At 45.7% G+C, this 23,964-nt stretch overlaps 4 protein-coding genes and 1 long non-coding RNA gene across 15 annotated transcripts in view; 2 read left to right on the forward strand and 3 right to left on the reverse strand.

The window, feature by feature from the left end:
* The window catches only part of LOC147133947 (uncharacterized), a 30,507-nt gene extending 20,185 nt beyond the window's left edge, over positions 1-10,322 (reverse strand). For 3 of the 5 annotated variants that reach the window (XR_015090271.1, XR_015090270.1, XR_015090268.1), the window contains exons 1-2: positions 4,781-4,934; positions 4,394-4,570 (exon numbers count right to left, since the gene is read on the reverse strand). This is a non-coding gene — a long non-coding RNA (uncharacterized LOC147133947). Of the gene's footprint in view, positions 1-4,393; positions 4,571-4,780; positions 4,937-9,549 lie in introns of those variants that run through there. The other 2 variants (XR_015090272.1, XR_015090269.1) reach the window with 2 other exon arrangements.
* On the forward strand, positions 8,351-11,631 carry LOC147133949 (lipid droplet assembly factor 1-like). The gene is made up of 5 exons (XM_086056927.1): positions 8,351-8,496; positions 8,571-8,708; positions 9,846-10,014; positions 10,132-10,277; positions 10,534-11,631. Exons 2-5 carry the CDS (start codon positions 8,634-8,636, stop codon positions 10,591-10,593), a joined length of 450 nt encoding a protein of 149 aa, XP_085913053.1. The 5' UTR covers positions 8,351-8,496; positions 8,571-8,633; the 3' UTR covers positions 10,594-11,631.
* LOC147133950 (ER lumen protein-retaining receptor 2) lies at positions 11,258-15,580 on the reverse strand. Its single transcript, XM_086056926.1, has 5 exons — positions 15,291-15,580; positions 13,987-14,087; positions 13,647-13,805; positions 13,271-13,523; positions 11,258-12,155 (listed from the first exon to the last, which is right to left on the reverse strand). Exons 1-5 carry the CDS (start codon positions 15,379-15,381, stop codon positions 12,121-12,123), a joined length of 639 nt encoding a protein of 212 aa, XP_085913052.1. The 5' UTR covers positions 15,382-15,580; the 3' UTR covers positions 11,258-12,120.
* LOC147133951 (immunoglobulin superfamily member 6-like) lies at positions 14,238-19,550 on the forward strand. 6 transcript variants are annotated; one of them, XM_086056922.1, is made up of 7 exons: positions 14,238-14,314; positions 16,024-16,121; positions 16,185-16,248; positions 16,332-16,658; positions 17,105-17,205; positions 17,285-17,332; positions 18,811-19,550. In XM_086056922.1, exons 3-7 carry the CDS (start codon positions 16,194-16,196, stop codon positions 19,012-19,014), a joined length of 735 nt encoding a protein of 244 aa, XP_085913048.1. In that variant the 5' UTR covers positions 14,238-14,314; positions 16,024-16,121; positions 16,185-16,193; the 3' UTR covers positions 19,015-19,550. The 6 variants fall into 6 exon arrangements, with proteins under 6 accessions (XP_085913048.1, XP_085913047.1, XP_085913045.1 ...); XM_086056921.1 differs by lacking the exon at positions 14,238-14,314 and adding an exon at positions 15,606-15,696; XM_086056919.1 differs by lacking the exon at positions 14,238-14,314 and adding an exon at positions 15,639-15,724.
* On the reverse strand, positions 18,770-23,595 carry mfsd13al (major facilitator superfamily domain containing 13a-like). 2 transcript variants are annotated; one of them, XR_015090267.1, is made up of 8 exons: positions 23,129-23,595; positions 22,733-23,047; positions 22,167-22,583; positions 21,898-22,052; positions 21,724-21,807; positions 20,877-21,020; positions 19,903-20,532; positions 18,770-19,858 (listed from the first exon to the last, which is right to left on the reverse strand). XR_015090267.1 is itself a non-coding variant. In XM_086056918.1 (7 exons), exons 1-7 carry the CDS (start codon positions 23,297-23,299, stop codon positions 20,391-20,393), a joined length of 1,428 nt encoding a protein of 475 aa, XP_085913044.1. In that variant the 5' UTR covers positions 23,300-23,595; the 3' UTR covers positions 18,770-20,390. The 2 variants fall into 2 exon arrangements, 1 of the variants encoding a protein (XP_085913044.1); XM_086056918.1 differs by having other exon boundaries at positions 18,770-20,532.
* Between the last annotated feature and the right edge of the window lie 369 nt (positions 23,596-23,964).

Raw genomic sequence — 23,964 nt, forward strand, 5'->3', positions numbered from 1 at the left:
TCTGGCTCGATGAGGAGCTCGGCCAGTCCAATCGCCGTGTTTTTGTTCCACTCAAATTGATTTTCCTCCAAATTACAAAGCAAAATGAGGGAGTTTGGCTTGCCACCTGCTCCTCCGCTTCCTCCCGTTGTTGGAGGCGCGCTCGTTGCTTCCACTTCATGTCCAACCCACCTGCGCAGACTTCATTTTCAACTGTCCACTCATTCTGTTGACTGACAGCCCGCACGGTCAAAAACAGAAAGCAGACATATTTTTGGACAATGTGATCTTATTCTCTTTATCTCCTTGATTTTTTTTTTTTTTCAATTATTATTTATGTGGCAATATGTAGCATTTTCAGCTCAGCACGTGCTGTTCCTGCTCATATCGCAAGCTTTTGAATTCTTGCCCATAACATGAACGTGTGCATTGTTGCTCCTGTGCAATATCAGATGATGTTCATATGGCAACACACAGACTGAAATCTGATTGTACAACAACAAAAATCCACATAGTGGAAATAGTGCAGCCAAGAGGAATGCTCTGAAACGAAGAGAAAAGACTGTTGGGAATAAACAAATTCAATTTCATGGAGCAAATATTGATATATTATACATATTATATCTAGGTCAATGTAGTTAGTCAATCAGCAGTCGTCGTTCAAAGTTCCGCTCCGTCGACGTCGCCGTGTTTCGTTTAGCGCCAGGTAGCATTTGCGCTACGCGCTTCGCTCAACATTGCCTAACGTTTCGGCGGCTGATCATTCAAAATGACGGTCGCACTCACACCGACGAAGGTTGACGAAGCCCGAGGAGCTCACGGCGGTTCCGATGACATTTGTAACAACACATGCAGTCATTTGTGCTGTTTGGGGCCATGTTAATGTGACATTTGCGCTGGGGGGGGTGGGGGGTGCTTCGCCCACTTCCCTCCGTCTACGGGGAACGAAGCAGGCATGCTGCGAAACCAAAATAAAGAAAACAAACAAGCGATGAGCGGATAGGCGGCTGAATCGTGGCGGGGGTGTGACCTGCAGGTGTCTCTTAATCCAGAAGCAGGTGGGAGGGAGGAGGAGGCCATGCCAAGAAATAACAAGGGTGCAATGGCCAGCTGTACAGTAATCATTCATGCAACAGCCTTCAACCAGATACTAAAAACACAGAAGAGTTCAAACGCAAAAGCGGACAACTCCGGTTCTTGTGAATCGAGTCAGATGACGGGTTTGACTGATTGATTGAATGTCAGTGGCATGCACTCCATGAACGGCGTCCTCTTTTCTCACAATCACAACACGCGCTTTTTACCGTAATTTCTCAAGTGTAATACGCGCAGGTAACAGCGCAATAGAATTGACGTTGTCGGAAATGAACGGCGATGGGCACCGACACTGATCGAGGCCGCCATGGCCGCGGCCCTTGGCGGCTTTTGCGCTTGAACTCTCGGCATCTTCCCTCAATCATCTTTGCCCCTGTCTCCTCCTGCTACACCGTTTGTCGTTTTTGTGGCTCTTAGTCAGAGAGAAGCTTTAACGAGTGCCATAGGAATGTCTCGACTCAAATGTGTGTTTATATCAAATGGCGACTATACGACAGCTAGAATGACATACAGCACAGTATTGTAAAACTTTGTCTTTGTGAATGTACAACTGAAGCTTTTTCCGGTTGTGATTTTCTACTCACTGACTGACGTTTTTGAGAAGTCTTTTACCTCCTTCCATGGCTGTTTAGTTAAAAATAAACCAATGTTTTTAGATTGTACAGGAGTGACTCTAGGCTTGCGTAATCAACTGTTTCCTGCTAATGAATGTATTATTGACTTCAAGGTTGTGTATTATCGTGACGTGGGAACGTATGCAGAAAAGCCAATATTTTTATTGAAGAAATAAAGAGCATTGTCTCAGAGGACTGTGATGAATCGTGTTGTTCACTGCGCCTAATATTGACTCTTACGCCCAAAGCAAAGTAAACTAACCTTTAGAAAATATGGTTCTTACTGAACGGTTTATCGTGCGTACCAATAAAATCTAAGACAAGCATCCACGGTCTTTTAGAACACTGACACGGGAGTGGTTAGAGTTTACTTTCATTGGATAAAAGATAGCATAAATTAACATTCCTCAATTCAGAATGAGCTAAAAATAAAAAGGGGTTTTCACAGGTATATTGGATGCTAAATCATCATATGAAAGCCACTTAATAATTAAGGACATTACAAGCAATATGCAGGAACACAAATTGTGTTAGCTTCACACACTAGGGGCCCAAGTCAACAGGGGCAAAGTTACGAAGGCCATCGAGACAAAACAACATCACCTCTGTTTTCTTAAAATAATAATAATAATAATAAATAAAATAAGGCTTCAATTTGTTCAAGACGCATCTGTCTTCATTAATGGGACATAAATCTGACTGCCATCAACATATATATGAAAGGAAATCCCATCCTTTCTCAGGCAAATAAATATAAGGAGAAAATTAGGGGCCCTAAAATTGATCCCTGCGGAACCCCATAAGACAGCAGAGGAGAGCGTGACTGAACCAACAAGGCTTACACACACACACACACTTCTGCCATCCAAACCAATCCAATCACCAATCAGGTGCTGTCGCCGAGCCCACTTAAGATGCAGCATGGCAAAACCGGCCCTGGCTGCGTAGGAACAGCAACATTCCTATGCACAACATGAGCATCACTGTTCCGCATACCCAAAGTTCCCACATTTTCACAATGCATTTATCTAATTGAAATCTTCTATTTGACCAAAAAACAAGTAATTCCAACACCAAGTCTCACGTTCCACGTTTTAGCATTCGCGTACAATTTCTACCAAAATACTCCTTTCTCCAGTTGTTTACATGAATTCGTGCTTCATGAGGAAAGTATAAGCCTCCATGCATACGTCGTGTGCATCAATCCAAAGCAACGAAATCAGTCAGGCGGCAACACTTTTCATTTGTCTTGTTTTACTGACAAGCGGAGGTGGCAGATTGCCCATCAACGTGGCATCGAGTCCAGCCTCAGTCATTTAGCATGGCGGCAGTTAGCGACTTCTCGACCGAAAGTGAGTGCACCGCTAGTTTGCGGCAATGCACGTCTGTGTGCGTGTGTGCCAGACAGCAGCACTGACTGACGCTGCTCACACGCAGGGTGACGAGGCGCTCGTACACCGCAGGCAAAAGAATGCGGGGAAAAATGCACACAAGTGTAAACATTAGCCATGATGCTGGATGACCTTGAAACTTGTTCTCAATTCAAACGACTTGCATTTTGGGGTCATTCTGCTTCTTTTACTTGGCAAAGTCAAGTTCCAAAAGTGCCTCCTGGCACCGTCTTCGCAGCCATCAGGCCGATGAGCGGCCTCAGCGATATTCCCGCTCTGCCAATGATCAATACGCACAGCTGACGACCAGCTAATTAACAGCCCTCTCACCAAAGAAATGGTCTCCCCGCAGGAGCGAGGAGGTCACCGGCTGCTGAATCAGTGCGTGCGAGCGCGCGCCTCGGAGAGCCCCGGCGAGTGGCCCAGTTCTGTCAGTCCGCTCGGGTTTTCATCTCCTCTTGTACAATGAAGTGAGTGATAAATGTTGGCAAAGACCTGTCGCGTGCGAGAGACGTTGTGATGCCGTAGGCTGATAAGGTGGCCAAAGGCATTTTCACACATGAGAGGACAGAGAGGTGTGCGCGCGCGCGTGTGTGTGTGTGTGTGTGTGTTCACATTGGTGTGTGTTCGCCGGCCAGTTTCCTGGTGCAGCTGCAGTAATAAAGATGGATGAGCTCGTCTGCCGCAGCCACGATTAGGGCTGAAAGAGCTGTGCGGTTGCGTGTGTGCGTGTACGTGCAGAGTGCTGCCTTTGGACTTTTGGTCTGTTTGGACTTCTTTTGTCACTCATAAAATGTCCATCCAAAATCACCCAAACATACGTAGCACCCTCCCACTTCGGGCGGGGCCTGGTTTCTGCTTTAACTAGGTGGCGCTGTTACCTGAATTGATCAACTTTTAAATGTCGCTTTTAATTACTGTTGGCGCTGCCGCCATTAACTGTGGAAGTAGTTGGAATAGCTTCCTTTTAAATTTCTTATGTATTTTTTGGGGGGATTTTGGTCGCAATCCTGTGGATTAGTTAAAATCCTTCCATAAGCCAATGGAAGCTTCCATAGCTATGACATATGCATTGAATGTAAATACAAAATTGCATTTAATAAAAGGTAAGCAATAACACGTAAGATATCACAATATGGGAAAAGGAAGAAAACAATGTAGTCTATAGGCTAGAATTTCTTTTTACATAAATTGACTATGCTCAAAGCACCTAATCCACTGAACTATCAAATGTCCAATACAACAATTAGTCAACCCTAAGTATGGCAACAAGCACAAAAATATCAAAAAAAGGAAACGCAGGCCCACACTCACTCAGACACACTCAAGGTATGACGGGTTGCGCTCCACTCAGCAGCACGAACGGAGAATGCGAGTCACGGCACGAAGAACCAGTCCTCGGTCCAAGCCAGTTGCGGGGAACAAAACGGCCGCTCCTGACGTCCAGCAGTGTGCCCTGCCCCGACCGCTCACAAACGACCACGACTGCTCCTGAATTAACAAGACAGCACTGAGCTACGAGCCCATATACTATTTCGTTTAGAACTAGTTGTCTCTCAACTCCTTATCATTAGAAGCTAAAGCCAACTAACGTCACAGTAGCATCTTAGCTAATAGCTATTCGCGATTAGCTAAAATGCTAATATAAACCAAACGGACAGTAATAGTTTATCTTTAACGTAACCAGACAAGCGTGATTACCTCTTAGGTATCCAGTGAGTACAGACATCCAACGAAAACGGCTAGTTTATATCTATCTATGTTTAGTTTATATTTGATGAAACAGCTTCACTCCAGCGTGTGCCCAAACAGCTCACTTCTCTTGCGAGTAGGTCGCGTCAGTTAGAACAAGTCCCGCCCCTCCATCTCAAAGTAATTAACATTGGCTAAATTTGACATTACCCAATGACAATACAGAATTAGGATGAATGACAGTTTGCTTAAACTGTAAACGTCTACAGTGTGGAGTCTACACGCTATATTGTCTACACTGTAGACAATGAAAGTAACTGAACCAATATGAACTCACATGAGCTTCAACCTGCCAACTTGAACAACACTGCACCTACAGTAAATCATCCCAAATTGGACCGCAATTTATTCACAGAACATCATGCAAGTCAAAGTATTTATTTCTCCACTGGGCTAGACGTATAATGACCCACGTAACCAATGTGTCATATGTATTCAGGGTTTTTTTTCCTGGCCAAATTGGCCATTTGACCCCCTACAAAACTTCTTTACTCAACACAACTTGTATGACTGTAGTGAGCAACACAATGCCCATTGAATTGTCATTTTGCACAAACTGAAAGTTCTAACGTACAATTTTTGAAAAACACATCGGAAAAATCAATGATAAGTTTAGCGTATCTGCTGCGCGGATGCTAAAGAGCAGCTCAGGCAATTAGTGCCGACGGCATTTCAAGGTTTCTGCTCGTTGGAGGCCAGTTTTCCCTTAGCGACCGTTGCCGTCGCACCGGCTGCTCACGTAAGCCTCCTGTTGTGTGTCTTCTAAACTTGCCAAATAGCCGTGAAGGTTAACCCTCCATTCAAAGACGGAAGGCCGACAACGATCCAAGGCACCCGAATAGACCCCGAGGGACTTTCATCAAGCGGCTGCGCTCTTTGGTCCTGACAGCCGGTGCAAATGCTCATTTCATGCTTCTCTCATGCATGTCGCTTAGCAAATTCTACTGTTACGACGACAAGCTTCATTTTCACTTGCCCGACACCTTGTAATGAGATGCGCCCAGTCCAGATGAGCGATTTGACTCGATAGTGCACAAGACGGGGACAAACATTTTGTGATGCCATGAAAAGTGACACGAGTGTGATTTGAGAGTTATTCTGCATATGCCGCTGCCTTTCCCACCACTTTGCTCACATGATGACAAGCGCCGTATAACAAAACTCCATTTTGATTGACACTTGTCTAAGCGGGATTCTTTTGACAGTATGTTCCCTCTTGTGCCGCATCACAACAAATGAATAGCTGCCGCCTCTCACCATATTTGCATTTAAAATGGCCGCTTTAAACAGCTTCCATAAATAAGCCACTCATTTTGCCTGAATTCCTGTTGATGGTTCATTCTCCTCTAGTGAGGTTTAAAAAAGAAGAGGAAGAAGAAGAAGAAGAAAGGATATCCGTGATTTGTTGCCATTTTGAAGTAGGCCAGCTAGGGCGGGATGGAAAGCGATGACGAGCAGGCTAATCCCTGCCCGCCGCGCTGGTCTCCCCAGAGCTGCCCGTCAAATCTATCGGCCTCCGCTTTCATGCGGCTACCTCGCCACACCGCCTTGATGTCCAAAGGTCACCTGCATGTGAGCCTTGCGCTCATGAGCGCACAATATGCACGGGGTGGTAACAGCTGACAGTAATGTTGAAAAAAAAAAAAGACAAGATGGCGAGTGAAAAGTGCGATTTGAGCGACATGAGGGCCAAAGGCGAGACGAAGAGCAGCACTCGAGTCGGGACGAGAACTCGGCCGCTTCAGCCTCATCCTGCAGCCCAAAAGGTCAGACTTGCTCGAGTCCTTGATGAGAAAGTGATTACTAGCATGACCTTTGCAGCCTCTTCTCCTTCCTGCTCAAGAGCACTTAGCATGTAGATCGGCATCGGCCTTAAAAAAAAAAAAAAAAAGCAATACTGCCAGCAACAATGATCCATCAAAGCAACACAAGTTTGGGGCTTAGCTGAATTTTTCTTTTTTTTTTTTTTTTACTCCAAACTCAGTGACCTGCACAACTTGCATTCTGCTTCATTATTCAAGAACGTCTCATAGATTTTAAATCTCGAGTGAAAAACCTTTTGTGCTGCTGGCTGCTGAAACATTCCAAGTGAGCACACAACAGTTGCTGGTGATGGCAGACGGGGCTTGAACCACTTGGGGATTTTTCATTGTGGTCATTTTTAGTTTACACACATCGGATGGGCTGCATTTCTTTCTTTCTTCAAATTCCTTTTGTTCATAAATTGGGTCATTTGGTATAAAGCAAGCCAGAAAGGTCATATTGAGCCAAGTAGTGGAATGGTGCATTTAGGACCGCCAGCAGTGGCCTTTAAGGCACTCCAGGGAGCGCTCTTTGAGGCGGGAGCACATGCAGCAAGGGAAATCCCGCCCCCCCCCCCCCCCCCCCCCCACACACACACACACTTTCACCGATCAAAAAGAGCATCCCAATTGTTCCCCCGTGGCCCAGTCGCAGGCAGGTCCAACCTTCCTGTGCAACTTCAAACACAGGAGAGAGAAGGGGGCGGGGCACCAACATAAGATGGACGCAAGAGAGACTGTTGTAAGTACAAAAACAGCCTTTTTATTTTCTCAAGAATTGAATAAAGTGGGGGGAGGGGCCTCGTGGTCAATAACGCACCACCTGATAGCAGCTTAGAAGTCACGCGTGGGTGGACATGCAAGCGTGGGAGATTTGCGGCTATTTCATGCCCCCCAACACACACACACACACACACACACACACACACTTTCCGTCACGCTGATTGGATTCTCGCAATCAGTCCATGCAAATTGGAAAAGGCTGACAAGCCATCAATCACATGTAGGGGGCGCAATCTGTTGAGCGGCTCTGCACGTGCCACTTGACACATTGTTCAGTCAATACGCTCGCAGACAATCTTCTTGGCTATGCAAGTGCAAATGTGTGCGCGCGGAGAGACACACATTGGGAACAGGGCATTTTCTTCAAATAGGTACCCAGTAAGGCACGTCACGTGACAGATTGTTGTGCCGCGCAACAAGTCTCTTACTTTCATGGAATCTGACTTGTGGATTCAATACCAATAATACAATTTGCTTGTAAAATGAGTTGGTTTTTTTTATAATAACCCATACATGTGAATACAATACAATTTTATTTATATAGCGCATTTCATTGAAAAGTTCATTGGAGTGGAATTGGTTAACTGCGTGAAAAAAAAAGTACAGTGGCCCTGGAGAGCAGAACACAGCAATAAATAACTAAACGCAACAGCATATAAAAAAACAACAACAACTAAACAGCTAATTCAAAAACTACAAACTAAGCACAGCAGCACATGCAAAACCAAAAAAAAACATCTCAATCGCAAGAGCAACAAAATCCATCTATCTATACATTTACAATTTGAAACAGTCACTTGTACAACATTCCTAGGAAATCAAATCACAAAACCCCAGCTACCTGCAAAAGAAAAAAAAAAAACATTCAAACGCTTGCCTTGGGAACGTCGGCTTTGTGCCGCATGCAAACAGCAGATGGCAGCAAAGCTCCCAACTGGCCCTTTCGACTGCAAGAAGAGGAAGAGGAGGAGGAGAAAATGAAGGAGGAGGAGGAAGGAGCGTCAAGAGGCTGCGCTATGGCTTGACTGCTCCACATTCTTTGGGTGCAGCTTGTTGCGCTGCCGCAAAAGTTTCTCTGCGGTGCGTACGTGACAAGTTGCTCCAAGTTGGTGCCTTTAAGCCGCTTGTAACCTTGCACTGACTTTTTTTTCCAGTGTTGTCGGGCAGCTTTTGGCACCTTTGCCTTGAAATTGGACAAGTGGTGCGCGCGTGGGGGGATGCAGCCGAGCAGCAGCCGTGAGATGTGGGAAGGCTGGAGCGCAATGTCCAACCAAGTCTCCAACAACCCCAAGGTGACCACAACACACACACGCACACACACGCTTGAGACGTTGGCACGTAAGTTACTAGTGACGACACAGTGGGGAGAGTAGCCAAAAATTCGCGTACTGAGTAACTGGTGAGTAACTTGTCATTTTTCTTAATCAGAGAGTGCACGTCAGCTAGACAAGAGAGTGAAATAGGAACGCGCAAATCGCCAAGATATTACCCAACAACACTGAATGAAGAATAATAGTCATAACTAATGCTGTCAAGCGATCTTTTTTTTTTTAAACTAATTAATCGCAAAATTTTCCACAATTGATCGCATGTTTGTTTCAACTACAATTTTTTACGAAGCTTGGAACCGATACTAACTTGAGTAAAATCTTGGAATTAATGTGGAAGATAAATAAAAGTATATTTAGATTCAAAGACTGTTCTAATAGCTTTCTTTGATCCTTGAATACGATTCGTTTCCTGTAAAATACAACAGTTGAGCGATACACCATAGACGTGCAACTAATATGGTATTTGAATTTGGCTTTTCAAAGTGTGCAAATTATTTTGGACTTCTCCAATGAGCCAGCCATCAAGCAACCTTTTAGAGTGAAACTACGTCAAAGTCCGTCTATGCGACAGTGACTCTCCTCGAAGTTTGGCTGCAGAGCGAGCAGAGGTCAGCTGCTACAGGAAGTCAATAAAACTGAGTTAACTGAAGACATTTTTTTTTGTGCATTACAAAATTGAAATTAATCTCCATAGTTAATGCTTTACTTTTGACAGACCTAGCAATAACACATTCAGGCAAATTCAGCAACACCAAAGAGTGAGAAATAGAATTTGGTAGTTTACACTCGAGAATCAACTCACCGGGCAGAAAACGCCGTTTCCCAAGTCGAAGTTGTTGTAGGCAGAAATGTGGACATTTGGAGGCAGACGCGTTTTCTATCTTGCGGCAACGCAGAGATGGAATGTGACCTTGTTTCACGTCAAAGATGCTCTTTGAAGAAACCTTGAAAGAATTGCTCCGCGGTCACGTGACGGCCCGGCTGCGTTTGATTGGCCAAAGGCGGTCCAACGTGGCTTCCGTTGGAGCGCTTTGACTTTGCATGTTGCTTCAAAGCGACGTTTGCTGTTGCCGTTGAAATTTGAAACTCAACCACCAGGTGAGCCTGCTGATGAAGTCGAGGGCGGCGCAGTACCTGAGCGGCCACCCGCTGGTGGCGCTGGCCGTCCTGTTCTTCTGCGCCGCGGCCGCCGTGCCCGTCGGACTCTTTGTCCTTTTTGCCGTCGTCACCGTCATCATGGCGGCTGTCGGCTTTCTTTTCTTTGAAGGTACCAACAAAAGTGGCTGGAAACCATTTGTATTATTTCAAATGCAACTTTTGTTTCAAATCTCCATTTTAATTTGGGCACTGTTTTTTTGAGTTTTTCCTGAATCCTTTTTTGTAGGCCTGCTGCTGTTTGTGGGCGCCTTGAGTCTGCTGTGCGTGCTGACGGGCTTGGCCTTCTTCTCGGTGGTGGCGTCGTCCGTGGTGGCCGCCTTTTACGTCGCCATCTCCAACATCCTCAAGTACTATTACCCGCACCTAGCAAAGGTACGGCACACCAAATCTCAAATCCAATCAAATGAGGAGCGAGCGAAAGGTCAATGCACCAATGGAGAATTGGGGGGGGGGGGGGGGGGGAATTACCTTGTGCTCCTTTGCGGCACTGTCGGATGCCACGCCCATTTGCTTGAAATCAAACACGTTTCCGTCACTGTGGCATGGTGTGTGATGTCATCAGGGAGCTCAAAGCAGCACTTGCACTGGATCTCGTAAAAACGCGTGGCTTTCCTGTTTCCGTCCGCAGATGGAGAAAGAGCACGGCATGGACAACGTGGATGAAGTGATGCACAACAAAACGCAATAGTTTTTTACAAATTATACAAATGCACAACAAACCAAGTTGTTGCACTATTTTGGAACCCTGAATGATGTTTGTCTGTGGTCAAATTTGAAATACAATTCTTGATGGAAACCAGAAATGTTTTTTTTTTTTCTCTTCATTTTAGTCTCTTGTAGTGAATACAAAAAAAAGGGACAAAGGGTCCTTTAAGATGAAGCAAAAAATGCCATCAAAATGATTGTTTTGATGAAGAAACTACAAATAAATAAGCGGGGAATGATCAGTTGCTTGTCGTCATGTGAGGCGCAAAAGGTCATAAGGAGGAAGAAAAGCAATTTTGGAACCAACCTTGTGAGATCACAAGAGAGTTGTCCTGTTACGAACTACTTTGAGCTGATCATTCCAATCAGAGGAGGGAAACATATGCAGGACAGTGCCCTCGAGAACCGGGGTTGGTCACCTGTTCCTGGCCCCAAACCTTTCTTAAAAACCCCACATTGAAAGCCTAGCACTAATTTAAAAACCCACTTTAAAACGCCAACCCTAGTTTAAAACCCCATTTGAAATCCTAACACAAATTTAAAACCCTACTTTTGGAGTCCCTAACTATAGTTTGAAACCCTACTTTGACACCCTAACTCTAATTAGAAACCCGACTTTGTGACATCAATACACAAAAAACACTGGGTGGCGATTCTCATAAAATCTTTAATGGAAGTGATATCATGCAACAACAACAAAAAAAAAAAAAAAACTGGAAAAACAAATCAAAAACCATCCCAACCCTTGAGGAGCAAACTCCGATCATATTTCGACGTCGCTGCTCATCAAAGCGAGGACGCAATTTGGAGACCTTGACACAGCAGAATCGCAACTCCGACAAGAAAATCGTGACAATGAAAAGAAAAACACGCTGGCTGGCATTTCGGCAAGTGTCATCGTCAAAAGATTTGGGCTCAATTGGAAATGTATTTGTTGGTCTTTAAAAAAGTTCTCAGACAGGAGAAACGTATGAAAGAATATGCATACAAAAAGAGAAATTCAAAAAAAAAAAAATAAAAATACTGAGAGGAGTATGACATGGCAGTTATGAGGCACTCGGTTACACTTTTTTTGTCTTTTTTCGTAAGACGAGTTTTAATAAGACTGTACATTTGTGCATTAACTTACCAAGAGTCGCCTTATTTGTGACTTTGTAAAAAATAAAATAAAATGAACGTGGCAAAGTAATAAAAGTGTATGAACCTCATGTGTTTGGGGGGAAAAAAAAAAGAAAGAAAAAAGCCTTTTTTTCCTACTGGGCCAGCACTGAAAAGGAAATTTAAGGCAAGAACGCTGAACACGCAAAAGTGATGGTAGACCTGCTGCAACGACGTTTGTTCAGCTGCGGTTGCCGTGCGCCGCCCGCCGGTTGCCGTGCGCCGCCCCGTCCGCCAGCAACAAGATGCTCAAGTGTTTGTTTGTTTGTTTCTTTGTGTTTTCCCGTCAGTGTCGGTGGACTGGACGTTCCGCGATGTTGTCTGGGCGCCGGCGGCCGAGTAGGCGGCGGCCTTACGCCGGCAGGCTCAGCTTCTTGCCTTTCAACACTGAAAGCCGGACACAAAAGTAGCAATCAAGCAAAGAAGCACTTTGAAACGATACAACTTCCACTGACGATACCGGTATCGGTGCGTCGCTACTCATAATGTCACAATTTCTTCTCGAAAAAATGTTGGAATGTTGCAGAAAAAAGTCCCCGTGTTGTCACAAAATATCCAAAGATGGACGGATTAGGACCCCATGACTTGAATCTTTTGATATTGCATTTGACGTTTTCGGCTGGATTTTCATGTCTTTGCGTACCACGTGAGAAGCATTTGCTCGGAAAATGTCCGATTTATACGATATGTCACAGCGAATTCCTCCTTGACGTCAACGGGCCGAATGAAACACCAGCGTCTACGTTGGGAACCATTGGATCTGGACGCGCCGATTGCCTCTTGCTCGATTACGAGTCTCGCCAATACAAGGTTTGCTTTTGTGCGCATTGCGGTCGCTGCTTTGTCGGGACAACAGAGGCCAATGTGTACGCGGCAACATCCCGAGGCCAAGCTCCGAGTGCCCACGACGCGACCACACAAGAAACTGGGCCCGCTGACAGCCTGCTGACAGCCTGCATCGGCCACGGCGCTCAGCTTTGACAAGACGTTGTGGACTTTGTCGCCCTCCTCGCTAAAATCTTGCAATTACATCATTCCCTACACTTTGGTTTTCTCCGCTATGATTTATTCGGAGCATTGATGGATTCACTTTTTTGGGAATTTTTACAACAGTAGTATCAAGAGAGCAAGGTTTATTAAAAAAAAAAAAAAAAGTATGAACTGAAATGATTAGAAAAACATTTTGACAATTGTAATCAACAAATATTTTACGATGACAAGAAAATAGGACGTACACAAAAGTGCAACTAACTTTAAAATTGTGACATTATTCTCATAATGTTCAGACTTTTTTCTTACAAATGGAGAATTTTTGCATAAATATTCTCATATTACAAATTTGTGCAAACCAATTCTACATTTGCTTTCCCCACCTTGACATATAAAGTGTGAAGAATTTGTCATTGTTTGATATAAATGTATACAATCAAGCTTGTGCATTTCCCGCACCCCGAGACTTTGGGTCAGTGGTGCCCTTGTGAACACTGGAGGCGGAAACCAACCTTTGGTGACGTAAAGGTAGAAGAAGTCGCAGTAGAGGACCGTCTGGACCACGCCGGCGACAATAGCGATCATGTCGAAGAAGCCCTCGAAGTAGAAGCGCCAGATCCAGTTGAAGAGGTAGAGGGCTCGGTACAGGCCCAGGCAGAACAGGTAGTGGGTGGTGATGGTCTCGGCCTCGCCCGTTTTGCTGATCATGAAGAGCTGGGGCAGGATGGCCACCGACTCCAGGTAGATGGAGAAGGTCCACAGGATCTGAAAACGCAAGCATGGATATATACTACAAGACGCCAAAAGACACTTTTTAAATTCTGCAGACGGCTTTTGTTGCTATATTCGTAAAAAACAAAAACGGGATTCTACTCCCACCAAACGCACCTCGAGGGGGGAAAAGTCGTGGTTGATGAGCACGGCCAGACCCCCGACGGGGACCACCAGGAACTCCACCCTGAAGCTGTCGTGATTGCCGTCGTAGGTGGCCCGGAACTTGATGTAGATCAGGTAGACGGTGGCGTACGCGCAGCCGATGTAGATCACCTAGAGAGGCACAAGCCTCGCATTAGCGCACGCCGGCACACGGTGAGCCGCCGAGATCGCCGGAAGCCGGTTCGCCGCGACCACTCCCGCGAGGCAAAACACAAGTTATTGTCGTCGTTTCCAAGTCACGTCAGCGGCAGTCCATCGCTTTCTACCTGAAAGGACTATGGGTGCGCCTTACCTTCATGCACGTGTTGTAGAGCGAGATGAAGGAGGTGAGCAGGTCCAGGTAGCGTGTGGTGAACACAATCGCAAAGAGGATTTGACTCTTTCCGGAGATACCTTGGAAAACAAGCACCAAAAATGTTGACTATCATGTACAAGTCAACGTGACAGTCAACTGCAGCTATTGGAAACTTCATTCAAACAACACTTGGGTAAACAGCGCCACTGCATGGTATTATGGATGTAATGATGAGCAGAATTCAGAAACCGCAGTGCATCCTCCCATGGATCTTGAGTTTTTGTCTCACCGTGCTTTTTTCAAAAGGGCATCAAAAGGAGCAAGGGTGAGAGGTTTCATGCCCACACATGTCTGTGGTGTTGGCGTGTCTCAGTTCTCATGTTAAAAGGAGCCGCCAGAGCCCAGGCCTCTAGCCAAGCGAATGTTCAGAGCGACCTGATAAGACGCCTAACTTTCCAAAAACTATAAACAAATTGGGTATTGCAAATATAGTGTTCGGCCTCTTTAAAATAAACCATGTTAACTTATTTTCTTCTTAAAACGTCCAGCGAAATGGTGACTTCAAAAATAAAATAAAAAGACAATTAGCTCCTACTAGCTGTAGCCTGACAACCTTCTGACTTCTGGGGTCATAAAACAGAAGCTCATTTTCAACATTTATGTGTCATGGTGCATTCACACAGCACAGCTTGTTGTGATCTACTCGGACTGTTTACAACGAACGCCGTCCGTTTCCTGACCACAACGTAAAAAGCGAGGTGGCGTGTTAGCCTGCTGGCTACTTCCGTAGCGCCTTCGAGAACGCCACGTCAGACGCCAGACAAAAAAAATCGAACATCGAACGTCAAACGACAGAATCAATGTGGTTTAAGAAGAAAAAAGAAAAAAAAATAATCCCGAACCACATACAATATTCGCAAACGTAGACTTAACTTACTCAATAAGGTTTATTTTTTATTTAAAAAATATATGCAAATTACATCCACACAGTAATCGCTGGTTAGCAAGTTTGTTAACTCGAGCGATTTCAACGCCGATCGATCAATACACGCAGAGTATGTACCCATTAACATCGCGTAAACAGCGATTAGAGTTCATTTGGGCTCTTCGTGATGATGTTATTATCCAGTTCTGCACGTCGTACATGCTAGTCATTTCTTCACATGAATGAATGGGTGTCGCTAGCTTAGTTAGCAGCTAGCTCTGCTCGTGAATGAAGCAAGCGATCATTTTCAACTCTACCTTCCCAATAGGCAACTTTTCCTGCCGTGATCGATGGAGCTAATGTGGCCCGAACTCACCTGCACACGACCTGCTCTTCCAAATCTTCAGTAGCAGGATGATGATGGCTGCCAAGTGGGAAAGGTCTCCGGTCAGGCGGAACACGTTCATGGTGGCAAAGTTAGCGGCCGAAACGCCAACTTCGATTGACTGGCTTCTCTAAAAAGTCGTCGTGCTCCTTTTCCGACCTCTGGCGAGATCTAATTGTCCGGTTTCACTTCGCAAACAAACGGAGTGGCGCGGTGCTCTCCGGCTTGAAAATATGGCGAGTGTGCAGGTCGACGTGGAAGGGGGCGTGGACACAACACATGGACGGGTTGCGGTTGGGCAGAAGGTTTGATTGACAAGGCAACAAAGCCCCGCCCATATAATGGCTGAGTGACGCCACGAGGGTGGGACCAGGGAGCGCTCATACTGAAATTAAAGGCAAATATCAACCTTTTTGTCATAAATGGTACGGGAGCGAATTGCATTCACTTGGAAAAAAAACTACAAATGAAAAAACTCCTGTTTTTCCGGAAAAGGAGAAAAAGTCCATTAAGTCCATTGAGCTTACTGCTAACAAACAACGGGAAAAGTCATAGACAGGATAATGAATAGCGGCAGTGTCGTGGTGTTATCGCTCTTTCAGCATTTGAACACAAAAAGAGACACTATAACCATATTTTCTTGATCCTCTGCAAATAAGGACTAATGCCTCCACATCTTACTGAGCTTAGCTGTGAAACTCTTCTTTGCTTGTATCTGCATTAGACTGCCCGCCAGGTTGGTCGAGGCGTGCACACCAAAAGGCGTTGTGCTGCTAAGACACGCTGGCCGGGAGGAAAGAGGAAGGAACCCAGTGGTGTTGAGTAAGTGGAATTTACCCATTTCCATCGCCTCGCGCGCACTATCATGAGATCATTCACCGTTAGTCCGCAGACATGGGGCCGTTGCTTTGCCTTTCTCTCATTTCTCTCACCTGGCTGCCACTCAAAGGTACGTGCCGGCTTGACCTTTGCACACACATCATCCACGCATTGGCACTGAAGAAGCTGTCAAATGTGAATGTGTTGCTTCAGGACTGGCACAACCTCACAGCTGCCTGTCACAACCAAGTCGCGTCATTTGGCGCGAACCGGGACAAGATGCCGAGATCCAGTGCGGAGTCCATCCCGACTGCTCCTCTGAAAGGCTCCAATACAGGTGGTTCGTTTTCGAGCGCAGGTCGCACGGCCCCCTTAACCTGGCCCACATACATCACAAGTACAGCCGACACGGCGCCACTTTACAAATGACGTCCCTCAACGCCAACGACAGCGGGATTTACTACTGTGCCGCCACGTCCCGAGGAGAACCGACACCCGGCGCTCAGCATGTCGGACTGGGAACGACTCTTGTCGTAAAGGGTAAGGAAGTGCAACTCTACAGTGATTTTAGTCATCCATTAAACGATGAATCTGATCTTTTTATAAATAATGCAGTTTGATTATATAACAAACATAGGAAATATACTATATACACATACATTATGTATACTGTATATATATATATATATATATATATTTAGGGAGTGTTCATCTCTCCGATAAAAGATGATTTGATACGGTTTCTCGATATTTGGTGTTTGATCCAATTCAAGGACGGCACGTTTTAAAATGGATCAATTCGATTCAATGCACGCAGATCTTTTGAATCAAAACCGCATTTCCAGTTTAAATCGGTTTTCAATCCACTCCCAAGATAGACATTGTGGGTCATCTGATGTTAAAAGACGGATCCATCAAGTATCATACATCATCTTGGGTTTCCCCCTTATGCAGAAGTGATCAAATAAGTTTCCTTGCGCTTGCAGAAAAGACCAAACTCATGGTGGCTCATGTTCTGCTGTGGCTAACATTCGTGGTCTTGGCCCTCTACAGCTTGGCCACGGTGACGCTTATCATTCAAAAGAAGGTAACCTACGCTAGCTAAGTAGCTCGTTTTGTTGTGACACAACAAAGGTGCACTTTGTAACCTCATGTTTCTGTTTCAGTGCGGCCTCAATCTATGCGGCGGCAGACGAACGCACAAAAGCGACAAGGTCGGTTCTTTCCTATTTTTATGCGTGTGTAATTTTGGAGCTTTATGTGTGAACAATTCAGAGTAAAGGTCCGAGGAAAAACACAACAGGAAGCGAGGTTTGCGTTACACCACCACCAGTTACTTTCTTCACGCAGGCGACGTTTGCATTAGGTTCACCGCGGCCCAGTGGACAAAACAGGTTGGTCGTGAGAAAATGTGCAGGGAAAAGCGCGAGCGAGCATGACAGGCCGCGATTGCCGCGGATGCCCAGGAGGTTTTTCTTTAAAATCTCATTTGCCAGCGCAGTCACAGAGCAGATGAGGAACCTAGTCGCTCAGAGAAAAACTGACAGTACATAACAGGACGTAACTCAACTTGGTGGCGGTCCGTAGTGAGACGGGAAGCATATTTATTTCCCGGCACCTCACACTGGCTGCCAACGGCTCTTTAAAAGCTAAGCTACATGTTTAATCCACCTACAATTTGGGTTTGCGGTTTGAAAATGCCAGCAAGATTTGAATGTAGCCTTGCTTGACTAATCCAGCGACCCTCCAAGTCTCTGCCATGCGCATGGACGATTCTCAGAAATAAACGGCCGTTCATAATGTGTTAGGAAAATGCGTAGTTGTGATTAACGGTCCCAGACAACGCTGTCCAACGACAACAAAGTAGCAGTGCTAGCCATCCTAAGCTAGCATTAGCACGGCAAACAAGCCGATGTTAGCCGTGACAGCCGCTACATTGGTCCAGTACTCGTAACACAGTCTTACGCTAACACTCAAGTTATCATTTTGAAGTTTTATTTTTTTTCCAATGTGCAATCAATTATAAATCATAAAGAGGTGATAAACCTAATGTCAAGCAGAAACATTGTGAATTCCGCAACCCTTCTGAACCCTCAGCTACTGAGCTTGTTTGCTCTGCATGTTTTTTTTGCTCATTTTATGTCCATTAGTTTGCAAACGAGGGATGGGCATTTTTTTTTCTCCCGGAGGTGGACATTCCAACAGTGTCATCAAAACTCCTCAAGTCCACGCAACAGGTCAATGAGAGACCGCCGGGGTGAACCGGTGACTCTGCACAGCAAATGGTTGACAGCAGTCGCTCACGCCTTCCGCCTCTGATTGGTTGTTCTTCCTCGTGTGTGTTAGTTTTTTATGTATTAAATTAGACACAAGATGGGGCCAGAGAACCCAAAGATTATTCTACGAATGTACCACTGATGTTTTTTTTTTTAGGATCGCAAACTCCCTCTTTCAAAAGGCTTTTGTATGATTTGGCCCAAGAGATGGATTGGTGAATTTGTTGACAGAGAACTTTTTTTTTTTCCCCAAAGATTATTCTATGAATGTACCACTGATGTTTGTTTTTTTTTTAGGATCGCAAACTCCCTCTTTCAAAAGGCTTTTGTATGATTTGGTCCAAGAGACGGATGAGTGAATTTGTTGACAAGTCATGATTTTTGAAAAAATATTTTTTATTGACTTTGGTTGTTAGCAGAAAAACACAAACAAAACAAGAATATTCCGCGATGTGCTGCAAGAGATGCACCACAGACGGGATGTGACGAGAAGCAAACGGACGGCGAAAACAAACCCTGCGCCGCTTCAGGTAAACTTTGCTGAGTCAAGTGTGCCAGTTATGTACGTTACTCGAATGAGACTTTTTTTTCTTTTGGTTCCAATGTGTTTTTGCAGGTGACGGCTGCCGACTTAAATGACGCACCGGATGACATCTATCAAAATGTGTAAGAAGGCAACGCGTGCCGGACAATATCAAGTTGTTATGATTTCACTTGGATCGATCTGGAAGCAAAAATCACAACGAACGCGGAATTTCTGGGACTGGGAGATGTCACGACAATTGGTGAACGTCACGCGGCAGACAGGCGTACTTTCTATTTATGATTTGACCTTCGTGCACTTGACATGCAGGACACGAGTCTTCCGATGGCCTGCGCTGGGCGCATTTGAGCCGGTCTGCCATGCACATAAAAGCGCAGCGGAAGTGTCACGTTTATTGAAGGCAATCGTTTTTCATTGACACTTTTTGCAGGAAATGGACGATATACAGAGACAACGCTTCAATCGCGTGCTTTGATTGTTGATTTGAAAAAGCTCATACTTCTGGACCTTCCTGTACACGTGTGGGCATGAATAGAGAGCGTGACACTGTCGGGAGAAACGCCAGCAAATATGTGAAGAGTGACCTATTTTTGAATAAAAGACTAAAGCCAACTTGTGCTGGTCATTTGGTCAGACGGTTGATCATTACACATGTCAAACGAGGCACTTTAGATGACATTATGCAGCACGGAACTGGACAACAGCAAGGAAGGAGTGAGTGTACAAGGTACACTCGGGGAAACCTGCTAACCCACAACCAAGACGTGGAAAACATATAAAAACGTTTGCTGACATTCCTGATACAAGCGGAATCATTTAGTAGTGTTAAGTTGCATCATTTTGACACACAAGTACATGGACAAGTCATTGAATGTGGCTCGAATGAGATCCGGGATAAAGTTGCAGATGCGGCGAATGACCTCCCTCCTACAAGTCAGGCGCCTTTATTTTACTTTTATCATACCTCCCTCCTACAAGTCAGGCGCCTTTATTTTACTTTTATCATACAGTGGTTAACTTCTCTCGATTCTTTTAAGACAGTGGGGAATGTTAAAATGTCACTTAAAACGTTGCGTGCGCGTGAAGTCAAAGGTTTTAAGTTGAGCCTAAATTCAGTCAACCAGCGTGACGGAACGGATTGCGCCGCCCTGTCCTCGGGTTTCAAATGCATAAACGCACGGGCCTTTGGCCACGAGGCTCACTAATAGGCCAAACGGTTCAACTGGGACTCAAGTCAACAGACTTTCCCTTTGATGATGTTTTCTTCGCAAACAATTGCACTAAGTCAAATATGACTGGTTTTAGAGTCGCGCGTCCTCGCAAGGAGATGAAAGACGGCTTTTTGCGCAACTTCCCCATCATTGTAATCCCGGATGAGCTTGAAAAGACGCTCGCTCATCTCATTTATGTCCAGTGGCTTGTGGCCAAGCTGAGGACGGACGGCCGGCCTTTCTAGCTGTCAATGTACTTGTTGTCCACGGTGTGACTGTTGCGTATGGAAAAGGGCCTCCACGCCACCACTTGAACGGCGGCCACGCACATGGGCACCACACACACCAAGTAGAACATGACGCTGTGGAGGCTCTCCGAGGCACTGCGAAGGAGACGGCCTTCAATTTATACGCATTCAAGTGGAAGGGGGGAAAAAAAATAATCATAATCATATGTTCAATAGTAAAATCATTTCACAGCAAATTTGGTGTTCCCGAAATGCTCATTTCGGCCAAATTTCCGAGTACATTGACCTCGACTGACGTGAGACGTTTCCAGCCGGTAGGATTCATAGCGTCTTGAGCTTTCCGGGTCAAACTTCCAACAACCCAACACGGCACATTCATCATCAAATGCACAACAAGCAGAACTCCGGCGAGACTCACAATGAGCACAAACGCTCTCATTCACTTCAAGTGTTTGTTTTCAAGCCGCTGAACTATTTACCTTGAGCTGACGTCCCTTCCGAGGTCCTTGACTTGCTCATAGCCAAACTGGTTGAGAATGTTAATCACCAACATCGGCGCCAGAGACTGAGCGGGCTTGGTGAACAGGGCGTTGGTCCCAAACACCATCGACGATATTGGGGAGCTGCGGACACACCACCATAGCCGGCCGGTGACATGGGGAAACTCTGCCACATTTAATTAAGCCCGCGTATGCGGGCGGCGTGACATCAAATACAAAAATGCACGCCGCTGCACGGAAAAGCGAGCAATTGGATTTGCTTGCCCAGCTAAAAGCATATCAAACAGATGAAATGTGGGAAACGAGAGGTTATACGTCGGCACGGGAAATAACCACGTTTTGTCTGCAAAACAAAAAGGGGGAAGGAGTTCGAAATGTATGTTGGTCTTCTTAAGTAAACTGAAATCGATTTATTAAGCATTACTAAACAAAGCAAGTAATCATAAACATAAGAAAATAACTTGATAAGTAGGGTTAAAAGAATTATAAACTTGACACCACCATTGAAAAGCGCAGCGGTGTAAAGTGCCACCAACGCCGGCATATTCAGCTTTTGTTTTAACTTGGCGAATCATCGACGCGAGGATCGTCGAAGGTAAACGATTACAGAAAAAAAGTCCCACAGAGATGGACGCAGACACTTTCAAGCAAGGATTGCCAACACTCTGCTACGGGAAACTTTGCACTTTCATTTGGATTCTCTTGGCCTGAGATGTATTTCCTTCTGCTTGAAAGCGTGAGAAAAAAAATTTTTTAGAATCATTTGAAAATCAACCGTGCAGGCAACGCGGAGAGCCGATGTAACACGTTGCAGCCTCTTGTTTACCTGCGTTTGTACTTCTGCATGTCGGTGTCGATGATATCTGCGAGAGGCAAGCCGAACAGACTGAAGGTCGCTTGCACCACGACCCTGCGGAGAGGATGAGAACAGCTAGCAAGCGCGCAAACATTTTCATGGACAAAAAAAAAAGAAGCTTATAAAACTGTTTGAATCTCTTACATGTTCACCGTGAGGAATAATGCCAGGATGCGATAATTCTGGGCACCGAGCGCCAGCATAAAAGCCCCCATAAAGACCTCCAAGTAGAAGGTGTACAGGATGATTCGGTAGTAGCCAAGACTGTGAAGAAGTCTGTCGCAGCTCAACACCAACAGCTGGGGTGGACATTCAATGATATCAACATTAGAAATAACATTCCACGAAAAGAGTATGTAGCGTCTATAACCGAAGCGCCATGCTTGCCGATGGGCTTAAATTGGAGCTACAACCTGAGGACAGATGAATCCGGCGCCGTACATGACGCTCCTGGCCACTGACGAAAGCACGTTGGGAGGAATCAAGTGCTCGGCGAATATCAGAGTAAAATTGCTGAAGAAAGCCAGCATGAAGACCTGGAAAAAGTTCATGAGCACAAAGAGCCGGAAGTCCCTGTTGATGAGGATTTGCCACGTCAGCGTTTTCACTGAGGGCGCCGAAGACTTGGAGCCGCGGGAGGCCAGGTCGTCCGAATTTTCCGCCGCTTTGTCGTCGAACTGGCTCTGGCTGCGGAGGCCCGTGTAGAGCATGCAGACGCAGCTCAGGACGGCCACCGTCACGGCGAAGGCCTGGAAGGCTGCGAAGTCCTCCATGTTTTTGGACAGCACGCCGCAGAAGAGCACGCTGGACGAGCCCAGCAGCGACGCCACCTGGGAAGACACAAATAAACCATCAGGCGCGGGCCGCTTGCCAGAATGTGTCTTCAGAAGTCCTTCCTTCTTCCCAATCGTCGATTGTCGGAAAATTGCGCAATCGTGTCACTAGCAATTGTGAAAATACCGCATTCCCCTCACTGCACCTGGCTGTACTTGACGAGTCTCAGTCGGTTCTGATGATGGCTGGAAATCTCGGCGAACAGGGCGCACTGAGCCAGCAGCACAAACGTGAGCAGGCCGTCGAAGGCGCACAGGGCAACCATCAAGTGGACGCCGCAGAGCCAGTCGCCGGGGGCGTAGGCCCTCCACGGGAACCAGGCGATGAGGAACGCCAGCGAGTAGAGCGGGGCGCCGTACAGGATGGACAGACGCCGCTGTGAGCAGCAGGCCGCCTTGGAGTTGTCCTGCAGGTAGCCGAAGAGGGGGTCGTTGACGGCGTTCCACAGCATGTAAACCACCTGTGGAAAGGAACAGCGCTAAGGTCAACTGTGCAAGTGCAACTAACATTTGGAGTTGACACAGGGCGTTGCGACACTCACCTGTGACTGGTGGAAAGCTCCCTCGGCTATTTGGTACTTGTTGATAAAGAGCTTCACGTAGTAGAAGCTGAAGATGTTGTTGATCATGGCAGATCCCAAAGTGGTCATGGCATATGCCAGAGCCGCCGGATTGACCCCCCAGTTGACCAAATGTCGCGGCAGCTTCATCATGGCTAACGCAATTTTCGCTTCCGCGGCCACGACAGCCCCAGGTGACGCTGATCTCCAAACTGTCAAATATCGGTCAAAGTCACTTTGGAGTCAGCGTTGTCACTTCTGAGCGATACAAAGCACAAAAAGATAAGTGGAACGGTGTCGTGCGGTCGTGAATGGTGGTGTCAGATGGTGCCGTCACCGCTCTTGTAGAAGCAACAAGTCATCCAGAACAACAAAGCGTGTAGTTAAGAAGGTGGTGGTTAGGTTACTTTTAGTCAGCATGTTGATTGGTCGAAACGCCTCACGTATTTTACTTCCTGGATGGTCCGCGCGAACACGGGAAACCGGAGGTTCCAAACGATTTTTTAAATTTTATTTTAAAACTTGCACAAATTCTATAAATCACTATGGTTATCATTAAAATGTTGACTCTGGATTTATTTTTTAAAAATATTTTATTTTCTTGCTGCTCGTAAAGTTTGCATGAGGGGGCAGTGCTTAAATCCGAGCTACATGTTGATTGGCCAAAACGCTTACATCCTGATTGGTCCGTTGTAATATCAGAAACGCGGAAGTTATAAACGGCTGGTTAATTTAAAAAGTATATCAAATATGTAAACTCCTTTTATAACTTAGAATTCCCTCAATACCTAATGTGAATAGCAACGTTTTAGAGCGTG

The sequence above is a fragment of the Filicampus tigris genome, chromosome 16 (assembly GCF_054856515.1).
Source record: "Filicampus tigris isolate MCC_2025a chromosome 16, RoL_Ftig_1.0, whole genome shotgun sequence".
In the NCBI taxonomy this organism is placed as follows: domain Eukaryota; kingdom Metazoa; phylum Chordata; class Actinopteri; order Syngnathiformes; family Syngnathidae; genus Filicampus; species Filicampus tigris.

Excerpts from the sequence above, each read along its gene's own strand:
- mfsd13al (XM_086056918.1), bottom strand. The coding sequence starts at position 23,299 with ATGATGAAGCTGCCGCGACATTTGGTCAACTGGGGGGTCAATCCGGCG. Across the intron at positions 21,808-21,897 it reads TTATTCCTCACGGTGAACAT|GGTCGTGGTGCAAGCGACCT; the intron begins GTAAGAGATTCA and ends TCCTCTCCGCAG. Across the intron at positions 20,533-20,876 it reads GGAAGGGACGTCAGCTCAAG|TGCCTCGGAGAGCCTCCACA; the intron begins GTAAATAGTTCA and ends TCTCCTTCGCAG.
- LOC147133949 (XM_086056927.1), top strand. The coding sequence starts at position 8,634 with ATGCAGCCGAGCAGCAGCCGTGAGATGTGGGAAGGCTGGAGCGCAATG. Across the intron at positions 8,709-9,845 it reads AAGTCTCCAACAACCCCAAG|GTGAGCCTGCTGATGAAGTC; the intron begins GTGACCACAACA and ends CTCAACCACCAG. Across the intron at positions 10,015-10,131 it reads CGGCTTTCTTTTCTTTGAAG|GCCTGCTGCTGTTTGTGGGC; the intron begins GTACCAACAAAA and ends CCTTTTTTGTAG.
- LOC147133950 (XM_086056926.1), bottom strand. The coding sequence starts at position 15,381 with ATGAACGTGTTCCGCCTGACCGGAGACCTTTCCCACTTGGCAGCCATC. Across the intron at positions 13,806-13,986 it reads TCTACAACACGTGCATGAAG|GTGATCTACATCGGCTGCGC; the intron begins GTAAGGCGCACC and ends GTGCCTCTCTAG. Across the intron at positions 13,524-13,646 it reads ACGACTTTTCCCCCCTCGAG|ATCCTGTGGACCTTCTCCAT; the intron begins GTGCGTTTGGTG and ends TTGCGTTTTCAG.
- LOC147133951 (XM_086056922.1), top strand. The coding sequence starts at position 16,194 with ATGGGGCCGTTGCTTTGCCTTTCTCTCATTTCTCTCACCTGGCTGCCA. Across the intron at positions 16,249-16,331 it reads CACCTGGCTGCCACTCAAAG|GACTGGCACAACCTCACAGC; the intron begins GTACGTGCCGGC and ends GTGTTGCTTCAG. Across the intron at positions 16,659-17,104 it reads AACGACTCTTGTCGTAAAGG|AAAAGACCAAACTCATGGTG; the intron begins GTAAGGAAGTGC and ends TTGCGCTTGCAG.